We start from the raw sequence: 16,027 nt of genomic DNA, 5'->3' as shown, positions 1-16,027 counted from the left end.
GGTCTTACTAACGCGCCAGCCGCGTTTATGGACTTAATGAATAGGGTCTTCAAGGACTACTTGGATAAATTCGTCGTTGTGTTCATCGACGACATTCTAATTTACTCCAAGGATGATGTAGAGCACGAGGAACACTTGAGGATGATTTTGACGCGATTGAAGGAGCACCAACTCTACGCGAAGTTCAAGAAATGCGAGTTTTGGCTCTCACAAGTGACGTTCCTCGGGCACATCATATCGAAAGACGGAGTTGCAGTGGATCCATCGAAGGTAGAGGCCGTGAAGGATTGGCCTAGACCAAAGAATGCATCGGAAGTAAGAAGCTTCTTAGGGCTAGCAGGTTACTATAGAAAGTTTGTAGAGTGCTTAAGGATAAGCTTTGCTCAACACCAGTACTTAGTGTCCCAACACCCAACGACAAGTTCGTTGTCTACTGTGATGCATCAAAGTTAGGATTGGGATGCGTACTGATGCAAAATGACAAGGTGATAGCCTACGCCTCACGTCAGTTAAAGGAGTATGAACAACGCTATCCAACTCACGATATGGAGTTGGCAGCGGTGGTCTTTGCGTTAAAAATCTGGCGCCATTATCTTTACGGAGAACGGTGCGAGATTTATACGGACCACAAAAGTTTAAAATACTTCTTTACCCAGAAGGAGCTTAACATGAGGCAGCGCCGGTGGTTGGAATTAGTAAAGGATTACGACTGCGAAATCCTATACCACCCGGGGAAGGCAAACGTAGTTGCCGATGCACTTAGCCGAAAAAGTTATGGGAACTTAGCAGCCTTATCCGGAATAGAAAAGCCGCTACAGCAGGAGCTGATCAGTGCCGGAATAGAAGTGGTTGTAGGCAAGCTGGCTAACTTGTCTATCCAATCGAATCTGCTAGAGGACATACGGATTGGTCAGAGACATGATAGCACACTAGCAACGCACATGGATGCAGTCAGAGACGGCAAGACTACAGATTTCTCAATATCCAGTCAAGGTTTATTGAGGTATAAGGATCGGGTGTGCGTGCCAGACGATCAAAGTATTAAGAAGACGATCCTAGAATAAGCGCACAACACCCCGTACTCAGTTCATCCAGGGTCTACCAAGATGACTCATGACATCAAGGCAGTCTATTGGTGGCCAGGGATGAAGAAGGACATAGCGGAGTATGTATCTGAGTGTCTGGTATGCCAGCAAGTGAAGGCGGAGCATCAGCGGCCTGCAGGATTATTGCAACCGCTTAGCATACCGGAATGGAAGTGGGACGATATAGCCATGGACTTCGTGATGGGTCTGCCAAAGACGAATAAGCAGCATGATTCTGCTTGTATAGTCATAAATAGACTAACCAAGTCGGCTCATTTTCTGCCTGTTAAGACTTCTTATACGGCAGACCAATATGCAGACATCTACATCCAAGAGATTGTACGATTGCATGGAATCCCCAAGACGATAGTATCAGATAGGGGATCAGTGTTTACGTCAAGATTTTGGAGAAGCTTACAGCAAGCCATGGGTACTAAGTTAAGTCTTAGTACAGCTTTCCATCCTCAGACAGATGGGCAGTCCGAGCGTACGATTCAGATTTTAGAGGATATGCTACACGCATGTGTACTTGATTTCGGAGGATCATGGAACAAGTACTTACCACTGATCGAGTTCTCATACAACAACAGCTACCAGTCGACGATCGGAATGGCACCTTATGAGCTGCTATATGGAAGAAGGTGTTGATCACCGTTGCACTGGGACGAGGTAGGAGAAAGGCAGCTTCTAGGGCCCGAAGCTGTTAGGCATGCTCAAGAAGCAGTAACGCTTATTAGACAGCGTATGCTTGCTGCTCAAAGCCGTCAAAAAAGCTATGCGGATACCAAGCGACGCGATGTGGAGTTCCAAGTTGGAGATCAAGTCTTCTTGAAGATATCTCCTATGAAAGGTGTCAAGCGGTTCGGGAAGAAAGGCAAGCTCAGTCCCCGATTCATAGGTCCTTTTGAGATTTTGGACAAAGTGGGACCAGTTGCATATAGACTAGCCCTACCGCCAGCACTAGCCGATAGTCACAACGTCTTCCACATTTCGATGCTACGCAAATATGTGTTAGACCCATCTCACGTCCTCAAGTACGATACCATAGTGCTCCAGAAAGACTTAAGTTACGAGGAACGACCGGTTAGCATCCTAGATAGAGGGATGAAGCAGCTGCGGTCCAAGAGCTTTCCTATAGTCAAAGTCCTATGGAGCAATAGTTCTGAATGCGAGGCAACGTGGGAGTTGGAAGAGGACATGCAGAGCCGGTATCCGGAGTTATTTGGTAAGTAAATTTCGAGGACGAAATTCTTTTTAGTAGGGGAGAATTGTAGAGTCCAAGAACTTTACTTAGCTAAGATAGATAATAGTATGATAGTATTTATAGCATTATCTTTGTTACTATGGATTTTTAGTTCAGACCGGGAATTATTTGGACACTCATAGTAGTACTTATAGATTTTCTAAGTTTAACCTATAGTTTAAGAATATTAAGTATAACCTAAGGTTTGATTAATGTGATTGATATTAAGGATTATATTTATTATATTATAAGGTTTAGACATCAACCAATAGGATTTTAAGCACATGTTATGAATGGTAATTAAGGATTAAGTATTTTTGAGGATTAAATTAAATAAGGGTAAAGTTTGAATGTTATAGGGTCAGTCAGCAGCTTTGAATACGTTGAGGGCTTAGTCAAGGCTGTTTACTCCATTCAAACTTAGCTAAAAATGTGTAATTTCGTGTTTAAATATTCAGCGTGTGCCGATATATCGCAGCTATAGGGGGCGATATGTCGCAGCACGTAGATACAGAAAACACGAAACGATGCACGGTCGCCTCGGGCATACTGGCCCAGGCGATATATCGCCTACAGGGGGCGATATATCGCCTCCTCCAGTATGTTTTCAAACGTTTTTGAATTCATTTCCTTTCAGCCATTCAAACTCCTTCAACAGTCTAGCATCTTTTGAACGAGTCTTCAGCCTCTGCTGAACAATTATTCAAATGATTTTCACCTAAAAAGCCATTATTTTTATTTAAGTAAAATCAAGATATTTTCATTCCCAAACTCTATAAATAGGACCTAGTACCCAGCCATTATTCACCATTTGCTCTAAGTTCAGAAGCTGCTAGTGTTAAGTGAGTGTGAGAGTGTAAACACTTGGTTTGGGAAAAACTATAAGCTTAAACATCATAAGCTTATCAAACACTTTGGGAAGTGAGTTCTATAGTATTTCGGTGGAGGTTAGATTGATCTTGCAAATCTTTGAGGTAAACCCAAAACTCTAGTTCCTTTCTGTATGTTATGTTATTTCCTTTCTCAAAACATTCTACTCAGTCCCCTAACCTTATCCTTATTTTGGTTAGGGAATCCAAGTTCTTAAGCATATAAGTCGGTAAGTATGTTTTTTATGGTTTAGTCTTTCCATCTCTTTCATTTCATCTCCTTTCTTTAGACTCAATCTTTCTTATGGTTTTAGGAGTGTTCCAAAAAGTCCCAACTCAGTCCATTATATCCCGGTAACTTTGGTAAGAAAAATAGGCTAGAATCTATATGTTTATGTTATCTTATGTGTTATGTTTTCATATGTTATGAATATGTTATTGATGTGTATGTTGTAGGCTTAGGCTTATGCCCTATTTGACTAACAAGACCCCAAAAAGATTGTGGGCATAAGCCTATTTAGCTGGTAGGACCCCACTAATCTCATGGGCATAAGTTTGTTTAGTCTATGGGACCCCAAGTAATAATGGCCATTATAATAAGTGCATTATGTGTTATGATATGTCTTTACTGTAGAGTCCAAGAACTTTACTTAGCTAATTGTTTAGTAGTATTATAGTATGTTTAGTGTTATCATTGTTACTTTGGATTTTGGTTCAGACCGGGAGTTATTTGGACACTCATAGTAGTACTTATAGATTTTCTAAGTTTAACCTATAGTTTAAGAATATTAAGTATAACCTAAGGTTTGATTAATGTGTCTGATATTAAGGATTATATTATTATATTATAAGGTTTAGACATCAACCAATAGGATTTTAAGCACATGTTTTGAATGGTAATTAAGGATTAAGTATTTTTGAGGATTAAATTAAATAAGGGTAAAAGTTTGAATGTATAGGGTTAGTCAGCAGCTTTGAGCACGTTGAGGGCTTAGTCAAGGCTATTTACTCCATTCAAACTCAGCTAAAAATGTGTAAATTCGTGTTTAAATATTCAGCGTATGCCGATATATCGCATCTATAGGGGGCGATATATCGCAGCACGTAGATACGGAAAACACGAATCGATGCACGGTTGCCTCGGGAACAAAGGTCCAGGCGATATATCGCCTATAGGGGGCGATATATCGCCTCCACCAGCATGAATTCAAATACTTTTGAATTCCTTTCCCTTCAGCCATTCAAACTCCTTCAACAGTCCAGCATCTTCTGAACGAGTCTTCAGCCTCTGCTAAACGATTATTCAAATGATTTTCACCTAAAAAGCCATTATTTTTATTCAAGTAAAATCAAGATATTTTCATTCCCAAACTCTATAAATAGGACCTAGTACCCAGCCATTATTCACCATTTGCTCTAAGTTCAGAGGCTGCTAGTGTTAAGTGAGTGTGAGAGTGTAAACACTTGGTTTGGGGAAAAACTATAAGCTTAAACATCATAAGCTGATCAAACACTTTGGGAAGTGAGTGCTATAGTATTTCGGTGGATGTTAGATTGGTCTTGCAATCTTTGAGGTAAACCCAAGACTCTAGTTCTTTTCTGTATTTTTATGTTAATTCCTTTCTCAAAACCTTCTACTCAGTCCCCTAACCTTATTCTTATTTTGGTTAGGGAATCCAAGCTTTTAAGCATATAAGTCGGTAAGTGTGTTTTCTATGGTTTAGTCTTTCCATCTCTTTCATTTCATCTCCTTTCTTTAGACTTACTCTTTCTTATGGTTTTAGGAGTGTTCCAACAATCCCAACTCAGTCCATAATCTCGGTAACTTTGGTAAGGAAATAGGCTAGAATCAACATGTTATGTGATTATGTTATCTATATGTTTTATGTTATTAAAAGTGTTATGATATATGTGTATGTTTGTAGGCTTGGGCATATGACCCATATGACTAACAAGACCCCAATTGGGTTATGGGCATATGACCTACTTAGCTAGTAGGACCCCACTAATCCCATGGGCATATGCTTGTTTAGTCTATGGGACCCCAAGTAATAATGGCCATTATAATAAGTGTATGTTATATGTATTATGTTAAGTCTTTATGTTTTCTTATGAAATTATAATAAGTGTATGTTATATGTATTAGATTTTCCTTACTGGGCATTAGGCTCACTCCTTTCTGTTTATGTGCAGGAAAATAAGTTTAGAGGCGGAAAGATTCGTGACGCTTGGAGAATGTGTATCGATGATGAATGGAGTCAAGGGGCCGAGTGTTATTCGATTCGAGGATATAGTCTCCTTTTATGTTTTTATGGTTTTTATGTGTATTTTCCGCATTATTATGTAATGTCTTTTATTTTAAATCTTGTTTTGTTTTAAAGACAATGGGATCCAAAAATCCTTCTTAGTATTCTGTTTATTTGTAAATAACTCTTATTTTCAAGTTACTCAATAAATTATGGTATTTTCGTAAAAATGTAAGTTTTATGTATAGTTTCGATAATGGTCCAATTAGTCTAGATTAGTGGGTCATTACATTTACGTTATTATGAAATTGATGTGTATGACTATGTGTTAGATTTTTTCCTTGCTGGGCAGTAGGCTCATTCCTTTATGTTTATGTGCAGGAAATAAGCTTTAGAGGCGGAAAGATTCGTGACGCTTGGAGGATGTGTATCGATGATGAATGGAGTCAAGGGGCCGAGCGTCATTCGATTCGAAGATGTAGTCTCAATTTATGTTTTTATGATTTTATGTGTATTTTCCGCACCAATTATGTAATGTCTTTTATTTTAAAACATCTTTTGTTTTTAAAGACAATGGGATCCCATAATCCTTCTTAGTATTCTGTTTATTTGTAAATAACTCTTATTTTGCAAGTTACTCAATAAATTATGGTATTTTCGTAAAAATGTAAGTTTTATGTATAGTTTCGTTAATGGTCCAAATAGTCTAGAGTAGTGGGTCATTACAAAGTAGTACCACGATCGAGTATACAAAGTTTAGTGGGAGTGAAATTGTTATCAAAAAAGTTATTCAAAGTGGAATTGTTTTCTGGTATAGTAGTAGTCTCGGAATGCCTGAGTTGGAGCTGTTGGAGATGAGATGTTGATAGTGTTGAGGATTGAGTGTTAAGCTTGTTGAAGGACCCAAGACATGGAATGTCTTCGCGGAAGTCCCATTTGAGTATTCATTCTGTTTCTTTCGATCATAGGCATTGTTTTGAGAACTTGTGTTGTTGCGAGTGCCATATCGGGGTGGGAAACCATGTAAGAAGTAACATTTCTCCTTTAAGTGCCCTGGTTTTTGGCAATGAGGGCAGGTGGGTCGAAGCTTTTTGTTTCATGGTTGAGATGTGTGGTTCGGGTAGATGTTTCACTACAAGAAATCTGATCTTTACCTACCAATATATATTGGTAGGGAAAGTAATGTTTTGCCTACCAATATTTATTGGTAGATAATATTAGTAGGTAAATGCTAGTCCATTATATTATATTTCTGAACAGAGCATTACCTACCAATAATATCAGTAGGTAATGATCTTTACCTACGTATATTATGGAGGGAAATTTTTTAACCATTCCCGCTCAATTTTCACCCCGTTTTTTATTTTCATTATATTATTTTATTATTATAAATGCTTATTTGGAAGCTTATGTGGAGTAAATAAGCTCACATTTACCTACCAATTTCTTACCTACATATATATATATTGGTAGGTAAAAATATCTTTTGCCCACTAATATTTATTGGTAGCAAATATTGGTAAGTAATTATTTGTCATTAGTATATTAATTCAGAAATGTTATTTCCTACCAATATTACCTACTAATATGGAGACTTTGCCTACATTTATTTTTGAGGGAAAAATTTTACAATTCCCGCTCAATTTTTCCTCCCATTTTTGCTTACTTTTTATTTTATAATTTTATAAATGCTTATGTGTAAGCTAATGTGTTATAATATTGATGATGTGTTAAATTTGTTGTAAAATGAGTCTGCCATCTGGCCTATTTTTTTTTTTTTGTATCAAATTAACAAATATATTATATGTTATATATTATATTTTATAACCCTTTCATGCACCCTTTCCTGTTTCCATTCCCTGTTCTCTCACAGCACTGTTCTATCACTGCCATTCCGTTCCGTTCTCACAGCCGGTCCATTGGAGTCCCTGATGTTTTGATCTTCAACAACAATCGCCTTTTCCAGTTCTTCCTCAAGACCGATTCATCTGCAACTGCTGGGTTTACCCAGCTACCGATTAATACAAGGTATCACCCACGACTATAATCAGCTCTTTCTTATTTCAAATCAAAGAAAATAGTTTAGAATTTAAAAGCAAGAACAGCTTCTTGTCTAGATCTTGAATCGACAACGATCCAGCCAACAATTTCATTTGAAATCTTGCGAAATGAAAATCGCCAGTATCACTGACCTGAATTTGATTTCTCACTACTGATTCTTCAGGCCCTTGTACTACTGGCAAATCTCAACAACTCGATATCATTTTTCTTATTTCAGTTGATATTTTTTCAATGTTTCCAAATTCAATGCTTAGAAAAAAGAAAGAAAGAAAAGCAAACGCACTCTGTCCCAAAACCGTGTAATGTTGTTTTGTAGATAGTCTTATGTAAGGCTGTTTTTTGTTTTGCGGTATTTCTGTTTGAGTTTTCAGCTATAGTGCTGATGTCTCTCCATGTCGTTGTAGTGTGTTGGCCAGTTGCTTTTGTAGTTTGGTGCTCTCTGATTTTGGGGCACTTTCCATAAGAAAATAATGGAAGGTCATCTTGCCACCAACTTTTTTTAATCTGATACATAACTATTTAATTGAACCAGGAACCTCCATGAACACATCCAACCTCCATGAACCCCTATATAAGAACACATCCAACCATAAATGTTATGGAAAATTGTTCCAATTAACTAATCAAACAGGCAGCCTCACCATTAAAATTTACCATTAAACTACATACACTCGGTTTGTTGCTTCTTCTATTTGCAGGTTCAACAAGCTTTTCCAGACCTAGAGAGGTAATTTCAGTGCTTTTTTGGGTACAGGAATCTTGTAAACATGCTAGTGTTATTCTTTAATGGGTGTTTAAGTTAGTTCAAACCTTCGCAGTGGAAATTACCAACATATGTAATATCTAACTAAGTTCTATATTGTATTAGTTTATAATAAAAATGGCTACTTTAAGAAGTCATTGGCAGCCAACATATTTGATTATGCATGTATTTGTTTGCTCTTAAATTGTAGCAATAGCATCCTTTGGCTAAAAAGTTGTTTTCTCAAACTCTTGATTCTTTGCTGCTGTTGTTGTTTACAAGGAGCGTGGTTATCTTGTTACTGATGAAGTGTTTGAGGTAATTTTTAACTTAGTTGCTTTCGATGAAAGCCAAGTTGTAATTGTATGTTGACTAGTGATTGGTGGTGGCACTTATTTGTCCAGTACTTGTAGCTACTGGTATGAGAGTTATTATTAGCTCGTGTTCTCTCTCTCACTCTCTCTTTCTCTCTCGATTTTCGTGTTGTTAATTTCCTATTCTCAATTGCTGCTAAATATTGGTCGCAGGCATTGGCAAAAATTGGATTCTCGCTGGACTCTCCTGCTTTTTACACTGTCTGTGAGGTAAATCATTTACTTGCACTTCATGGATGGATTCTAAATTTTCTTAAGAAGCAGTTGAAATGATCTATTTTTCACTTGTGGTACATGGAAAAAAGTTGATGCATGTGCAAGAATTTGGATGATTTTTTAGTGTGGATTTTCTTAAAGAGATCAGTAGATGCTATAGATTTACTTGGGATTTTCTAATGATGTTTATACATAATAAGTTTATGGCTGTCATAGTTCATTCTTTTATAATTTGTGCAGAGTTTTGATCAAAAGAAGAATGAAAGATTCAGATTAGATGATTTCATATCTCTTTGTATATTTTTGCAGTCAGCTCAGTAAGTTTCTCTCGACAGAAATACATGTTTTTTCTCAGAATAAAGAACAAAAGTTTTCTGTGCTTAGAATGAATTTTATACACACAATCGATATGTCTCTCAGCATTGTATACATATTTTGTTCCACACTCTTAATCATATAAAGGCGTTTGGATTCAAGTGAAACTCTTGAACATGTATAATTTATGATCTACACCAGTTCAAAATGGTCATAAGCTCATAACAGAGGCTTACTCATTTTCTGTTGTTGTTTTGCTCGTTGCAGTAATATGTTTGATTCATTTGATACTACTAAGCAGGGCCGGGTGACTTTTGATCTCAACCAATTTGTATATTGCAGTGAGTACTTTTTTTTAATCTTTTTTAACAGTATAGTCCAAATAACACATGGGATTTTATTGCTTATTTATGTTATGTGAAGAAAAAAAACGAATTGAAGATAAATCATCGTGTTGATAGCATTCTTTTCTGTTCAGCTGCCAATTGTAGGATAAAGTATATTGAAAGCAAAAGATAAGGCCAAAAATAATATCATTATTTGACTTTAGGCTTTAATTAACATGTTAATGTGACTCTTGATTTAGTTATTCACTTCCTCTGTTGTCCCACATATGGAGAGCATAATTTGTTTTGGTCTGAACTCGTATCATCAAATTAATTGAATTGTATTTGCATCAACTTCTCATTAGCTAGTTTTTCTTTCTAGGTTATTAATATTTCAATGCTCAATAGCTCAGTTAGATAGTTTTAGCCGATCAAAGATTCAAAATATTTCATGTTTTTTTCTGCTTGCATGACCTCCTAAAAGTATTTGCTTTTCATTTGTGCTTTCGGTTAGTTTCTTTAATAAGTGGTTTATGTTTTCAATGATATTCTAGAAACAAAACTGAATCATCATTATTATTGCTATTACTGTATTTCAATTGTAGATATTTTTACATTTGCTTTTCTCTATTATCTTTGTCCCACTCATGAAATTAATATCTTTACTGAATTTTCATTCAGTTCTTTTTTAAATATCAAGCTAGTAAACCTGCACTTTTGCTAATTGATTTTTAATTATTAAATTATATATATTTTAAAACAGCTATTTTGTTACTTGATATTGCTGTTTGTTGTAAATCATACTATGTATAGTGCTTGGATTCCATGATATAGTATGATGTTAGACCCCCAATCCGTTTTACCTTCTCTAGGAGGAGGACCACTTAATTTGCCCAGAAATAAATCAATAATTTTGCATAAACATTTGTTGTAGCTGTTTATTTCTCTATCGATTCCTCTAATTATGTATGTGGGACACACAATATCTCTTTTTCTAAATTTGTAAGTAAAGACATATTATAGTTTCATTCATAATAAGTAAATTTTCTTCTGATTTCTGTTTTTTCATTCTTAACTTTTTTTGCTTTGTTCATTTTGAAATAAAATCGTCTTCTACGCCTTTCCAGTTCTCAGAACCAAATCGGCTTTGTTTTCTTCTCTCCTGTGGCTCACTCTTTTGATCTGTACGTTACTAAGTAGAGGGCTTAATTATGCCATACATAACTTATCTCTGTAAAGGCCTTAGTTCTCCATAATGCATATGATTGAAGAGCTTAAAGAGTTATGGGATGGAGTCAATGCATATGATTTGTATGGTCAATGCATGTTTAAACTTCGAGCTGCAGTCTTGTGGACAATTAGTGATTTTCCTGCTTATGCATACTTGTCTGGGTGGGGCACTGCTGGTAAATTAGCATGTCCAGTTTGTCTTGAAGGTACAAGATCTAGAAGAATAACTGACAAACAATGTTTCATGGGATATCGATGTTATTTGAAAAGAAACCATTCTTGGAGAAAAAGTAAAGAATATGATGGATCTACTGAATTACGTGGCCCTCCTAGAACTTTTACTGGTGACGACATTTTAAAGAAATTGGATGAAATTCCTATTCATACCCATGGTAAAGCACCAAGTAATTCTTCTAGAAAATGTAAGCGTGGAGAGAAAGAGCTGAATTGGTGTAAAAGAAGTGTTTTGTTTGAATTGCCATACTGGTCAAAGCTCTTGCTGCGTTACAATCTTGCTGTGATGCATATAGAGAAAAATGTATGTGATAACATTATTGGAACACTTTTAGACATTGAAGGTAAATCGAAAGACACTTTAAAATCTCGTGAGGATTTACAAAATTTTAATATTCATGAAGAGCTTTGGCTGAAGAAGGACCTATCTAATAACAAGCTTGAAAAACCTTATGCTAGTTACACTTTGACGAGAGAAGAATGCAAAGATTTTTGTAAATTCATTCAAAGTGTTAGATTACCGGATGGATATGCTTCAAATATTAGTCGATGTGTAACAGATAATGACAAACTAGGAGGAATGAAAACTCATGATTGTCATGTTTTACTTCATAAGATATTACCAGCTGCATTACTTCCTTTTCTGACAGACAACATTCGTGGTACTTTGATTGAACTCTGCCAATTCTTTCAAAAAATCTGTGCAAAAACATTACAAATTTTTTACATAGAAGAATTGAGCGATGGAATTGTAATAATTTTGTGCAAGTTGGAAAAGATATTTCCCCCATCATTTTTTACCATAATGGTTCATCTTTGTGTTCACCTACCCGATCAAGTGTTATTAGGTGGTCCAGTTGCTTCGAGATGGATGTTTGGGACAGAACTCCATATGGGTTTGTACAAGAAATATGTGAGAAACATGTCTCGGCCTGATGGTTCAATAGCAGAAGCTTTTGTTGTAGATGAAGATGTAACTTTCTTGTCAAGATATGTTTCTAACATAGAGACAAGATTCACAAGACCCGAGCGTAATTGGGATATACCTTCTCCAAATCATAAGTTAGATTTTTTCAACTCCAACGGTCGTCCATTAGGGGCATCTACTATCAAATTGCTTCAAAATGGAGACAAGTCGTTTAATGGTATATATTGAACAATTCTGTAGATGATATCTACGATTTTATCGAGTAAGTAAAAATTTCTTTTATTCTTCTAAATTATCTCAACAAAATATCATATACTTATTCATAGAAATGAATTTGAATGTAGTGATCATATAAAGTTGTTGGAAGAAAAAGATCTTTCAGATTCAGAAGTTGCCTTAGAGCACAAAGAACAATTTCCTTCTTGGTTTAAGAATAAAGTAAGAGATTATCATTAATGGTTTCTTACTAAATTCTTAAGTTGTGACATCATTCATCATAATTCAAATTCTTTCATACTACAGGTGTCTCAAATGCGAGTTCAAAAATCACCTCTTGCCAATGATGATTTGTACTCTTTATCTCAAGGTCCACTTGAACGGTACAACACCTACCAAAGTTGTATTGTAAATGGTGTTCGATTTCGATGTAAAGAGCATGAAGATACTCTTAAGACACAATGTTCTAGAATTTGCACTGAAGGTGATCATGACAATATTAATATCCTATACTATGGTGTCTTGATTGAGATTTTTCAGTTGTCATTCGTTTTAGATTGGAAGGTGTTCTTATTTCGTTGCAAGTGGTATAATTCTAATCCAAAAGGTAGATCAATTGTTGTGGATCATAATTTGACTTCCATCAATACATCTACTGATTGGTATTCTAATGAACCATTTATCTTGGCAACTCAAGCACAACAAGTTTTCTATTTGCTTGATATGAAGCGTGGTTCAAATTGGCGGATTGTTCAAAAAGTAAATCATCGATCTATTTATGACATTCCTGAAATTATGGAAGAGACAGTAAATAATGATGTGTTTCAAGAAGAAGAATCATTTCAATTGCCACCTTTTCAACCAACTGAGGATTTCATTGAAAGTTTGTCTTTAGTTCGATTAGATGTTCCATCTGTAACTCTTTCAGACCAACTTGTTGTTGATTTATTTTTAAACCAAAATCAAAATGTTGACAAGGATAGTGACTTAGATGAAGATTTTGAAGAAGGAAATAGATTCTCTAATAATGAAACATTTCTCTCAAGTGATGACACCAAAAGTTATAAAGAATCAAAATGTGATGATGATGCAGATTCTTAATTCATAGTTAGTCATCTTGTCATTGATCAGTTAGTGCCTCGTGAAATTTGTCTGCAAATGTTCTTCCCCAACTAGCCAACTAGCCAAGCACCCTGTACACAAACAAAAATACAAGTACAGAAACTAAGGTTTGCAAAAACTGAGATGAAACAAGATATCCAGATTCTTAATTCATAGTTAGTTTCTTAATATATGTAAATATTTATTTACTAATCATTTTCTTTGTTTTATTTCACAGAATTTTATTCATGGCACATGGTCGTCGCACCACTCGATCTACTGCTCAAAGTCAACAAGTTGAACCAGTCATTGATCCTCCTGCTCCACCTTCACAAGTTGTTCGCACTACTCGGTTGAGTATAGAGAATCAACAAGTTGAACCAGTCATTGATCCTCCTACTCCACCTACACAAGTTATTCGCACTACTCGGTCGAGTTTAGAGAATTAACAAGTTTGTCGCACCACTCAATCTACGGTACTCAGTCAACGACCTAGAACCACCGCACAATCTAATGTAGAGAGAGAACACCCTCAAGGCTCCACACACCCTAATGTACAGGGTGAACAAGTCAATGTGACGACCCATTTTGATATCGAAGATGATAATCAATCTTCCCAAGTTTCATCAGGTAAATTTAATGTCTTTCATGTTCATTTCTTTAAATTTCTATTTATTTTAATTAAGATTATATTGTATTGTAGGAGAAACATCTTCCTTTAAGCCACGTGGAGTTACTCGCGGCTTGACAACTACAACTATAGCTAAGGAATCATCAACTGGAAAGTTGTCAGTGACATTTAATGCGGAGTGTGGTCAACTAATTTGTACTAATGCTGAGAAATTTAATAATGAGATTGGATTCATTATTCGGAATCATGGTACATTTCATTATAAAGAGTGGAGAATGGTCCCAGAAGATGTGAGAGCCCCATTGCGACACTATCTTTTGGTAAGTCATTTCACAATATTACATTTATATTTTTAATATTTATAATTAATATTGTTTTATGTTATAGGAACATTTTGACATCAACTTGAATGATGAGACAACTAAAAAATGCATTGATGAGCAAATGAGAAAAGCATGGAAGGGTCATAAGTACAAGCTGCACTTATATTTCAAAGAAATTGGAGGAGAAAATGATGTTGAGATGGCCAAGATCAAACGTCATCCAGACTTAAAAGAAGAACATCAAGAAGATTGGATGATTTTGTGTGATCGTTGGTGTTCTCCTGAATTTAAGGTAACATTTTTTATCATAATATTGCTATTATGATAGGAACAAGAGACCCGGCATACTATTTACATATTACTATTGTTCTTCACATCTAGCTTTTTGCTATTTTTTCTGTTTTATTGAATTTATATTGTTGTATGTTTCCATGATTGTACACAAATGTTGAAATACTGCTTAATTTTGAAATATTGTATTGGCTATAGATGACCTCTTTGTTGAAATTTCTGTCTTTCTTTGACTGTGATACCCAATCAGTTGTTGTGTTTATTTCATTTTGGTTGTGGGAATGAAGTTTTTTTCTGACTATGTAGTTGATGTAGTTAAGGTGTTTGGTTAAATGTTTGAATGAAAAAATGAAAGCTAATTTTATTGTTTTGGCATCATCTACTCTTTCTAGTATTTGGCCCTACATAAAGAACATCTATTCTTTCTAGTATTTTGTTTTGTCTTTGATTTACAGATTTTAGTGTTAAACTGTTCAATAAAGTTTGTAATAAATAGACATTGTGTTGTTCAAAAGAAAAGGTTGTGTAAAATTTTTTCTAATAAATTTTATTTGGATTTATTTCTTTAGGAAAGAGAATTAAAGAATACTACCAATCGATCAAAGAGGAAATGGGAGTCAAAAAATGGTTCAGTCTCCACACCACGACATCACATTCGACGTGGAATGGTGTTATCTTCTCCTACCGGTCAAATTGAGACATGGCGTCTAAAGCATTATGATGCTGAGAAAGGATGGACTGGAATAGAGCTCGGGCCATTATATGTAAGTAATTTAAATTTTTATTTATTATATTTCTTACTAATAATTAATTAAATATATTATTAGGATAAAATGATGGAGTTAAGGGGTCAACATCCTCCAGAAGAACTGTCTGATAAAGAGATTATGGAGCGTGTACTTGGACGTGATTCGATATACTTGCGAGGGAGGGGGCGATCTCCTAGTGTCACAACTTCTACTTCACATCGTGAAAATATTGTGGGTAATCAACCAAATTATGAAGAGTTACTTGAACGACTTAATGATACAACTTCCCGCCTTAATGCTACTAACGAACAACTTAGTGTTGTTGTGGATATACTTCGTCATAACAATTTGATGGCACCACCTCCACCACCTCCAACAGACCAAGCTTCAGATGCAAATTTAAGAGAGTCGCCATCTATTTCAGTTCTGGAGTCACAAGATGATTCTTAGTTTATTTACATTAATTTACTAAGGAATGAACTTTATGAAGTTTTTTTTTATTTTGGTAGGGGTAACCTTAAAATGATAACTTTATGACTTATTTTAGTATTGAACATTATAAAAAATTTAGCACTAAACATTTTATTATTTAATGGTTTTTTTCTAGTTTATTTCTAATATAGAACATTTACAAATAACTGTTATTATCTTTTACCAACACATAACCATTAAATTTGAACAAAATATAAATTGTGTAACAAACCAATAAAATAATGCTATGTGGGCTAATAAAATGATACCACGTAGAATGCCACATATGATGCCACGCAGAATTCCATGTAGGATGCCACATATGATGCCACGTAGGATGCCATGTCATCAGACACGTAAAACTACAAAAACCATG

The 16,027-nt window shown here is 35.4% G+C and overlaps 3 protein-coding genes across 3 annotated transcripts; all 3 read left to right on the top strand.

Annotated features, from left to right (window-relative positions):
- Positions 1-7,277: 7,277 nt before the first annotated feature.
- On the top strand, positions 7,278-9,670 carry LOC133792560 (uncharacterized). The gene is made up of 8 exons (XM_062230468.1): positions 7,278-7,471; positions 7,876-7,936; positions 8,203-8,231; positions 8,516-8,564; positions 8,774-8,830; positions 9,077-9,153; positions 9,419-9,492; positions 9,630-9,670. The coding sequence occupies exons 1-8, from the start codon at positions 7,278-7,280 to the stop codon at positions 9,668-9,670; spliced, it is 582 nt and encodes a 193-aa protein (XP_062086452.1).
- A 1,062-nt stretch (positions 9,671-10,732) lies between these two features.
- On the top strand, positions 10,733-13,186 carry LOC133792559 (uncharacterized). The gene is made up of 3 exons (XM_062230467.1): positions 10,733-12,086; positions 12,243-12,307; positions 12,392-13,186. The coding sequence occupies exons 1-3, from the start codon at positions 10,733-10,735 to the stop codon at positions 13,184-13,186; spliced, it is 2,214 nt and encodes a 737-aa protein (XP_062086451.1).
- A 999-nt stretch (positions 13,187-14,185) lies between these two features.
- Positions 14,186-15,758, top strand: LOC133790109 (uncharacterized). Its single transcript, XM_062227667.1, has 3 exons — positions 14,186-14,432; positions 15,001-15,195; positions 15,259-15,758. The coding sequence occupies exons 1-3, from the start codon at positions 14,262-14,264 to the stop codon at positions 15,628-15,630; spliced, it is 738 nt and encodes a 245-aa protein (XP_062083651.1). The 5' UTR covers positions 14,186-14,261; the 3' UTR covers positions 15,631-15,758.
- The last annotated feature ends 269 nt before the right edge of the window (positions 15,759-16,027 follow it).

This window comes from Humulus lupulus, chromosome 7, assembly GCF_963169125.1.
Source record: "Humulus lupulus chromosome 7, drHumLupu1.1, whole genome shotgun sequence".
NCBI lineage: Eukaryota > Viridiplantae > Streptophyta > Magnoliopsida > Rosales > Cannabaceae > Humulus > Humulus lupulus.
This window is presented reverse-complemented; position numbering and strand designations above follow the sequence as displayed.

Excerpts from the sequence above, each read along its gene's own strand:
- LOC133792560 (XM_062230468.1), top strand. The coding sequence starts at position 7,278 with ATGCACCCTTTCCTGTTTCCATTCCCTGTTCTCTCACAGCACTGTTCT. Across the intron at positions 8,831-9,076 it reads CTTTTTACACTGTCTGTGAG|AGTTTTGATCAAAAGAAGAA; the intron begins GTAAATCATTTA and ends TAATTTGTGCAG. Across the intron at positions 9,154-9,418 it reads ATATTTTTGCAGTCAGCTCA|TAATATGTTTGATTCATTTG; the intron begins GTAAGTTTCTCT and ends TGCTCGTTGCAG.
- LOC133792559 (XM_062230467.1), top strand. The coding sequence starts at position 10,733 with ATGCATATGATTGAAGAGCTTAAAGAGTTATGGGATGGAGTCAATGCA. Across the intron at positions 12,087-12,242 it reads TGGAGACAAGTCGTTTAATG|ATCTTTCAGATTCAGAAGTT; the intron begins GTATATATTGAA and ends TGGAAGAAAAAG. Across the intron at positions 12,308-12,391 it reads CTTCTTGGTTTAAGAATAAA|GTGTCTCAAATGCGAGTTCA; the intron begins GTAAGAGATTAT and ends TTCATACTACAG.
- LOC133790109 (XM_062227667.1), top strand. The coding sequence starts at position 14,262 with ATGAGAAAAGCATGGAAGGGTCATAAGTACAAGCTGCACTTATATTTC. Across the intron at positions 14,433-15,000 it reads GGTGTTCTCCTGAATTTAAG|GAAAGAGAATTAAAGAATAC; the intron begins GTAACATTTTTT and ends TTATTTCTTTAG. Across the intron at positions 15,196-15,258 it reads TAGAGCTCGGGCCATTATAT|GATAAAATGATGGAGTTAAG; the intron begins GTAAGTAATTTA and ends ATATATTATTAG.